This window comes from Poecilia mexicana, unplaced genomic scaffold, assembly GCF_051168715.1.
Source record: "Poecilia mexicana isolate PSO_F unplaced genomic scaffold, ASM5116871v1 scaffold_6, whole genome shotgun sequence".
Classification (NCBI taxonomy): Eukaryota; Metazoa; Chordata; class Actinopteri; order Cyprinodontiformes; family Poeciliidae; genus Poecilia; species Poecilia mexicana.
The window spans coordinates 3,183,786-3,192,109 of record NW_028263375.1 but is presented as its reverse complement, the minus strand read 5'-3'; the positions used below and the strand labels follow the sequence as shown (position 1 = coordinate 3,192,109).

Genomic DNA, 8,324 nt, shown 5'->3' with positions numbered 1-8,324 from the left:
ATTGTTATAGATCTACAACTCTTTTGGTCCTCCACAATAAACATGTAGACAATAACAATAATGCTGCATATATTTAGTTTTAACTTGGTGTGAATAATTGATCAATATCTGAGTTGTTTGCCATCATTACAAACATGACAAATATAACCATAACTCTGCCATCTGCCATACAGTTGCTTCTTTTTGTGCTTTGGAGTTTCTGTGCTGATTAATTTTTTTGCGAAGTGATAAAAGCTGGTAGCTCTTGAACTGCTACAAAATAAAGCTGTATCTCCTCCAGCCCACTGGCTGCAATGTTGACACCTTGAGATGCCAGGAGACCTAAACTCTGAACATCATGGAGTCATCCCAGTTTTCCATGTCTGGCATATAACCATTCATTTTATCTTGGTTCTATTGATCCTGTGTCCAGACAGAGGGATAATCAGCAGCCCAGCATCATGACCTGTTTGTTCTGCAGATCCTGCAGCTTCATCTTCCCAACATGGCTCCTCCTCATCCTGACAGGAGGAACCTCAGAGCTCTGTGAGGTTAAAGCTCATCTTCTGAAGTTGGGATGTTTTTCCTCCAACAGGTTCCAGAGGAATCACCTCAAACCAGATGTTGGACTGGATTTTATTTCACTGTCATTTGTGAATGTTAGAGCATTTCAACAGTGGAGCTATAAAGGTTGAAAAAGGTTTTAATTTTGGAGAAAATCTCATCAACATCAATATTTCCACTAAATAAGAGGCAAAAAATAGTTTGATAAAGGAAAAGCCTCTCAGACTCTGAGCTCAAAGCAAGATGCCCAAACAGTTTTTTTTAAATATTAGACAATTAATTTAATTTCACATAATTATCGCGGTAGAAGCCATTTGTTTGTTAAATACTTAATGAAACATATTTACCGTGTTTGATGTTTGTTGTAAATGACGTATACTCACAAAGAACGAGGTCATCAGTCCAAGTTTGTCGTTTATTGACCGATCAGAAACTACAGCAGCTGTGATTCGCCACAGCAAAGGTAAAACAACCTGAACAGGTGATCAACTCTAAACCAATCGCACCTTTTTATTCTCTCTGTCATTTAAACACACCCGTTGCCATGGCAACCTCCTGCGCTCCACAAGCCGACCAGAGATTACATTAAAAACATTCAGTCCGTTATGATATCAGGTTTTCAGGCTTGATATTTATTTTGCGATCATTAATAATGAACACAGCGGTGGTTGATTAGTTCATTTTAAACTCCTGCTCTGCTCGTTGCTTTGGTAATGGAACCGAAACGCACAGAATTGCGCAACAACTTGTAGAAACAATAATCACTGAGATTATTATTGTTGTTGGGTCATTAATTTGAACACATTTTGTTGTTGTTCTTTAATAAAGTTCTGAACGTTTTGATAAGCAGCCAGAGGACCTGCTGGTCAGTTTGTCACCTAATGCCGAGATCGACTCATCGCACCGCTGCTCTAGCAAAGCACGAACAGCTCAGAAACAATATGAAATGGGAAAAAAGTTATTTATTAAGTCGTGTTTTAGATTGTTCTTGAAAAACTAATCAGTCACGGCTGCACAGTGAACCCGTTGATGTTTTACAGCAGACAGCCGCTCCCCTCTCTTGCAGGTACGTGACCCCGCTAAATCTTTTAGGGGTACACAGTACCCGACCGTAAGCCCCCTACTTTCACCCCTGTATATATTAGACTAGAGGTTCACAACGTGGGCGCTACCGCCCCCCGGTGGGCGTTCAGAGGACGGCAGGGGGCGCTGGCGGACATTTTTACAAAAGGGGGGCGCTGGGATGCCTTTGGGGGGCGTTTGGTCGAAGGTAAACTTTACACCTTAAATGCACAACAATACCAGTTTAGACTTTGAGCAACTTGCTAAAACTGTATTGTGTAACATTAAATCATGCAGCTCTCCTTCTATTCAGTGTTTGTAGCTTTTGGTGCAGCTTCGTTCTGCTGGTAGCTTCACCGCATCAGTTCAGTGTTACACCGGCTGATGACGTTGCTGTGATTCACTTTGTCTGGTGTCTGATTTTCAAATATTTTATGTTTTATTGAGGATTTTTGTATGTTTTGGCAGTTCTGTGATCATGTCAAAGCATCAACTTATATTAAAAAGTGTTTTATTTCCGTTTGAAAGCTGCCCGCTTCCATGGAAGGACAACAGAAAATCGCTCTTATAAACATGTAATTACTAAAATCACGATACCCTCACTGTGTGTCCCTCTGGAAAATGAACCCATTTAAATAAAGAAATCCCTCCATGGTGACACCACGATAGAGAGCCTTCATTTTAACACCGGAGCTGTAAGGTCCGGTATGAAACGGGGGTGATAGAACAACACAGCACTTTTAAATTTCAATAATCAGAATACCGAAATTGTTTCTGTTGTTTTAAAAGGTTTATGTCAGTCTGCCTTTTCCCCATCGATACGCTTCCCGACCGCCCTGCATCTTTAAAAAAAAAAAAAAAAGACGCGCACATCGCACAAAACTCTGAAACAGGAGAAGCGGGACATAAAACGGAGCGACGAACTAGATGTGAATTATGGCATAAAAACAGAGAATCTGACGCTGAACAGTGAAAAATCAACACATGATGTGAAACATGACGATTAGGAGGCGCAGCAGGTGATGAGTGAAGATTAATGATGGTCAATAAACGATAAAATAAATCTAACAGGAAAGAGACTAAAGAGGACATAGCAATAAACCAAGAGAGGATAATAATAATCAGAGGAAACTAAATGACACTCCATGACACTTTCAGTTTGACTCATTAGGATTTGATTAAGAACCAGATCTGTTCTTTGTAATTTTTCTGTCCAGTAAAACTATTAATCTATAATCAATAGACAGGTCTATATAAAGATATAATCCATGTTTCTGTCATATTTATGTGTGGCATTAAAAAGAACTTTAGTTTTTCCACTAAAAGCTCTGGTTTGCACAGTAAATGCCATGTGGGTGAAATTTTATGGATGATACTCTGATGTCCCATTCTCCTGAAGGCAGCACAGAGCTGCACCACCAGAAACACTGAAGAGAAGAAGATCTATGATTAATGTAGTTACAGTTCTATCCATGTTTTAATGCTGCAGAGCTCAGTCGTTTTGTAAATAGATCAAAGCTTAAACTGGCATGTTGTTCATCTTTTATCTGGTCGTTTTGTGACAAAGAACAAGAATATTTTTTCCACTCTGATTGACTGCTGTTAGGCCTACTGATTTTCAAGGTAGACACCTGTGAAAATAATTTCTATTCCCATGGCTTTTTTGTTCTCTGGGAAATTATTTTTGATGATAAACACAGAAACAAACATATAAATCAAAACATCTACAGTGGTAGTAATATTAATAATAAAATAATAGTCAGAGCAAAGTAGCCTACAAATTCTTTGGTGGGGGGGGTGAGGGACCTGGATAAAGGCTAGGGGGGCGCTGGAACGAAAAAGGTTGAGAAACACTGTATTAGATGAATAAAAAGTACCTCATATTATGCTGGTGAATTAACGGTATGCAGGTAGGTGGCGCTCTGAGCCTTTTGTCCTTCCTTCTCGCTCTCTGGTAGTACTTCCGGGTCCTGATGTTTACAGTGGGAGCAGCTTAGCAGCCGCGGACTTTGTTTGTTTATTTGCTTGTTTGAGTGGCTCAGAAAGTCACGTGGTACAGTTAAACATGTTCAGCTGCTGCTGGTCTCTGCGCATGACAACTGTAGGCTCTAATTTCCAACTCTGGTGTTACGCAGACTCACTGAAGCTAACCAAGCTAAGCTAACCAGACTAACGAAGCTAAGCTGCTGACGTCAGGTCGGTATGTTTTGATGAAAATCAGCAACCTTCAGAAATCTGTTGATATAATCAGAGGCTGTTTTATGATCTTTTTTCCAGTCCACCAGCCTCCATTTACTGTAATACAGGATTACAGTCTCTGAATAAACCTCCAGGTCAAATCTAGAAACGAGAATAATTTTCATTTTTCTCCAGATGTTTCATGTCAGTTGCTCACAGACACGTTTTCTCCTCAGGCTGCAGAAGATTCAGATCTGAAGGTCCAATAACGCAGAAACCATGAAGAAGAAACCGCGGTGTCTAAAGATCTCCTCATCGCCTCAGACAGCAGCCGATGGATGTGAGGAGAGGAAGACAGGAGACAGAGAGATTCTGCTGAACACCGTCCCGTCAACCACAGACGGCTTGTCTCCTGAAAGGACGGCAATGGACACAAACTCATACTTCAGGGTGATAAAAGATGACGAAGAGAAAGATCCAGAGAGCAAGTCCAGATGTTCAGGTGAGTTCAGCCTGACCTCAGACCTACCTGCAGCAGTTGTATAGATTAGGATTTACGCAACAAACCACCTTTTCCTTCAGCGGTCAGAGGTCCCAGCTCCAATCCAACAGGAAACAACCTGCGTCTGATTTCCACTGTTTTGTCTCCCAGCAGGAAGGACGACCAGCGCCGTCTGTCGTCTCTGCCATGGAAAGTTCTCCCCTCGCAGTCTGAGGCACGCCTTCAGCAGGTGGCCTCCGGGGCCACTGCGGGCCCTGGACCTGGCCGCCCCGTCGCCCCTTTTGGACCCGGCCGCCCCATCGCTCCTCCCATTCCATCTGGACTTCCAGCGTCTGGTCGGGGTCCGGTTGGACCGGGATCCGCGGCTCTCAGACTTCATCTGCAAAAGGTGCCACACCAAGTTCTACAAGTGCCACAGCATCCTGCGACGGTTCCTGCAGAGGGTCAACCTGCCGGCGCTCGGAACCGGGAACCGGTGAGGTGGCTAGCGCGTCTCTAGAGGTCCAATTCACAGAGAGAAGTTCCAAACCTGAAGCGGGTTTGTTTGTTTCCAGGAGGAACCTGAAGGGTCCGAATGCGCCAGCAAACGACTCGCCAGGAAGTAAAGAGACTCAGAGGTTCTGGTTCTGGTCCAGCTACTGCCTGGTGTCGTCAACGTTGTCTCTCTTCCTTCAGAACCGCCGTGCTTCCCGTCTTCAGAACCGCCGTGCTTCACCTCCGACCCAAAGTGCCTCCGCAGCCTGGTGGGCTGGGCACACCGCCACGGCGAGGCCTGCACTTCCTGCCCTGACCTGAAGGAGGTGCTGGAGGGGCGGTGCGGGGGCTCCCTGAGGGCCGTGTGGGGCTGCGCCGATGGCCACCGTTACATCATGGACTCTCAGAACGCCGCTGCCAGTTACCTGGGAGACCAGGTGGGCTACTGGGGCGGAGCCTCGTGGAGGCGGAGCAACGAAGAGGATGGAGGCGAGAAGGTTCTGGATGGACAGATGGACCCAGGAACCCAAAAGAACCAGGACGACTGGGCCGAAGGTGAGAACCTCATCAAACCTGCAGGAGGTCGGGCTGAGTGGTTCTGACCCGCTGGGCTTACTGGGAACTGAGTCCGGTCTGGTTGGTTCTTCCAGGCTTTCCTGAGGAGGCGACATCGCCGGCACCGGGCCCGCTCCAGGACCGGACCGCTGACAGCGACCTGTCGGACAGGTGAATCTCTTTGGTCCTGTCCAGGTCTACCGGACCGAACCTTTTGGACCGGTCAGACTGATGTGGTTCTGTGGTTTCAGGGCAATCTCTGAGGATGAGCTCCAGGAGAACCGGGGCAGGTCCGATGAGATGTTTGACCCGGCCCAGAACCAGAGGCACGCTGGCGCAGAACTTTTCCCAATTCATAAAAACGTGTTTTAGAAACTGGACCTGAGTTCTGGACTCCTGGTGCTGGTCCACAGTACAACTAAGGTTCTGACCCGATGTTCTGACTGTCCTCTCCTCCTCCAGAACCTCTAGGCTCAGCAAAACCCGGAGGAGGCAGAACCCAAAAACCTCGGAGGAACCCAGAGTCCGAAAGAAACCCGGACCCAAACCGGGCTGGAAGAACCAGTTCCGGCCCAAAGGGTGCATAGAGGTTCCAGAAACCATCATTGGTCCTGACCGGTTTGGTTCTGACCCATTTGGTTCTGCTGTTTTTAAGGGAGGAGCTTCCCAACATCTACAAGTGTCCGTACCAGGGCTGCACCGCCGTCTACCGAGCGCCTGACGGGTTAAAGGTCAGAACCGTTCGTCTGGTTCTGGTCCAGAGCCTCAGTCTGTTCGGACCTGGTTCTTATTCTGGTTCCGACCCGCTGCTCTTGTTCCTCTCAGAAACACATCAAGGAGCATCATGAGGACATGAGGGAGCGGCCGTGCCCCCATCCCGGCTGCAACAAGGTGTTCATGATCGACCGCTACCTGCAGAGGCACATCAAGCTCATCCACACAGGTGAGGCCAGAACTTTCTTCTGGTGGTGGTTCTGGAGTGCAGCTGGTATCAGCAGTTGTCATGGCGATAGCTGTTTGTCAGTCGTCATGGCGACGGCTCCATTAGGCTGCTGTACTTTAACCAGCAAGGCCTTTCCAGGCCTTAATTATTCAGATGTAATATTTTTATAGCTTTTCCACTTTGTTATTTTCTGTCCTGCTGATTGAAACGGTTTCTTCCAGAGGAGAGAAACTACATCTGTGATCAGTGCGGTCAGACCTTCAAGCAGCGGAAACACCTGTCGGTTCATCAGATGAGACATTCAGGAGCCAAACCGCTGCAGTAAGTCCTGGTGGTGGCGCTATAACACACCTTAGGAACACAATATCTGGACTTTACCTGTCACATCATCCATCCTCATGTTTTTGGGACCTCTGTAGAAATATGGCACATGGATTCATGATGAACTATTGTTAAAGTCTGAAATTTTAAAATTAAAACCATGTAAAAAAAAAAAAAAAACTAGTTAAATTATTACATTTCTGAAACAAGGAGGTAATTAACATTGTTTAATTTATTGGTAGGAAGCATTTAGATCAAAATTGATTTTTCTGCTGCTGATAAAACAGATTCATAGCTACATATAGTTTTATTTCCTGTTATTTTAATTTGACTTAATAAAATAACAGGATAAAATAAGTAAAATAATAAACAGGAACAATTTAATTGTAGTTTTTAAGAGTTTATTTAACAAGCTGATGTCAGCTGCTCAACACTGCATTACCTTAATCAGACAGATGGTGGCGCTCCTTTAGTCTCCCCACTATCAGTCTTGATGTCTGACCCAGTACCAACCAGAACCAGAACCTGACCCAGTCCCTGTCCTGCAGGTGTGAAGTGTGCGGCTTCCAGTGTCGCCAGCGGGCGTCCCTCAAGTATCACATGACCAAGCACAAAGCCGAGTCCGACCTGGCCTTCGAGTGCCGGACCTGCCGCAAGCGCTTCGAGAAGCCGCACAACCTCAACGTACACATGTCCATGGTCCACCCGCCGGTTCTGGCCGAGGCCCGGCAGGCCGGCCCGGTTCACCTGCAGACCATCGGTCTCACCGGAGAGCTGGTTCCGCAGGACCAGGACAGATGACGGCCGGTCTGGAGTCCGGGGGAGCCGGTACCGTCCGGGTCCACTCCGGAGGAGCCTGCAGCTGGACGCAGTTTTTCACAAGGTTCTTCAGACATGCTACAACAAAACCAGGAAACAGAACCAGGAAGCGGAACCCAGCCGGGTTCATCTGAATCTCAGTGTAGAAGCAACAGATCACTATTTAATCCCACCGATTACGATGGGATCAACAGAAAAGCGACTTTCTGGATTACGGCTCCAACATTTAGAAATACAGCTGCAGCCCTTATTACCATTTCATAACAACGCTTTATTTTGAAGGTCTGTTTTTTTCAGCTCTGTCCAACATTTTTGTGGAGCATCAGTTAAACCAGATTTCTAAATCCTGACGGTTTTCTATTTATTTGTTACACTCCATGACTGATGAAGTTGTTTGTTCAGATTTCTCTGGATTATCTGGGTTTTAAAGCCCAGAACTCAGTTCAGTTTGATCAGATATTAATGTTCAGATGAACAGGTTGTGGAGTTCCTGTTTCAGCCACCAGAGGGCGCTGGATTTCAGCAATGTGAAGCTACAGCAGCACTTAAGTCTTTGGTTCTGGAACCGCTCCTATTATTCCAGAACCAAGTTTCTAACAATTGGGCTGCTGGTCGGACAATGAAATATTTAAAAGCTGATTTTTGCAGTTGATGCACCAGGTGGCGCTGTACTTCCTGTCAGCAGCAGGAAGGAGAAGAAGGAACTTATTTTATTTTCTTTAGGATTCATGTTTCTACAGAAAAACCTGAAAATAGTAAGTTTTTATGAAACCGAGTCGACTGCTTGACATGCATTATCAGGTCAGCTGGTTCTGGTTCCGGTCTGCTAGAGGAAGGCCACTCTAGGATGGTCCAGGTGAACTGAAAGAGTTGCAGCCAGTTCTGGGTCCAGGTCCACACAGTGAGTCTCCAACTGGACCAGAACCG

General features: G+C 45.9%; 2 protein-coding genes across 14 annotated transcripts in view; one reads left to right on the top strand and one right to left on the bottom strand.

Moving 5' to 3' along the window:
- The first annotated feature begins 3,549 nt into the window (after nucleotides 1-3,549).
- On the top strand, nucleotides 3,550-7,747 carry znf276 (zinc finger protein 276). 10 transcript variants are annotated; one of them, XM_014967649.2, is made up of 13 exons: nucleotides 3,550-3,801; nucleotides 3,883-3,938; nucleotides 4,020-4,285; nucleotides 4,436-4,760; nucleotides 4,840-4,886; nucleotides 4,961-5,314; nucleotides 5,410-5,485; nucleotides 5,566-5,640; nucleotides 5,777-5,893; nucleotides 5,970-6,045; nucleotides 6,140-6,257; nucleotides 6,479-6,578; nucleotides 7,127-7,747. In XM_014967649.2, exons 3-13 carry the CDS (start codon nucleotides 4,063-4,065, stop codon nucleotides 7,377-7,379), a joined length of 1,764 nt encoding a protein of 587 aa, XP_014823135.2. In that variant the 5' UTR covers nucleotides 3,550-3,801; nucleotides 3,883-3,938; nucleotides 4,020-4,062; the 3' UTR covers nucleotides 7,380-7,747. The 10 variants fall into 10 exon arrangements, with proteins under 10 accessions (XP_014823135.2, XP_014823136.2, XP_087862194.1 ...); XM_014967650.2 differs by having other exon boundaries at nucleotides 3,550-3,805; XM_088006068.1 differs by lacking the exon at nucleotides 3,883-3,938.
- The window catches only part of fanca (FA complementation group A), a 36,973-nt gene continuing 35,606 nt past the window's right edge, over nucleotides 6,958-8,324 (bottom strand). For all 4 annotated transcript variants that reach the window (XM_088006066.1, XM_088006063.1, XM_088006064.1 and 1 more), the window contains one exon: nucleotides 6,958-8,310. In XM_088006066.1, the coding sequence (XP_087862192.1) occupies nucleotides 8,224-8,310 (87 nt within the window). In that variant the 3' untranslated portion in view covers nucleotides 6,958-8,223. The remainder of the gene's footprint in view (nucleotides 8,311-8,324) is intronic.

Excerpts from the sequence above, each read along its gene's own strand:
- znf276 (XM_088006068.1), top strand. The coding sequence starts at position 4,063 with ATGAAGAAGAAACCGCGGTGTCTAAAGATCTCCTCATCGCCTCAGACA. Across the intron at positions 5,315-5,409 it reads CCAGGACGACTGGGCCGAAG|GCTTTCCTGAGGAGGCGACA; the intron begins GTGAGAACCTCA and ends TGGTTCTTCCAG. Across the intron at positions 5,486-5,565 it reads GACAGCGACCTGTCGGACAG|GGCAATCTCTGAGGATGAGC; the intron begins GTGAATCTCTTT and ends CTGTGGTTTCAG.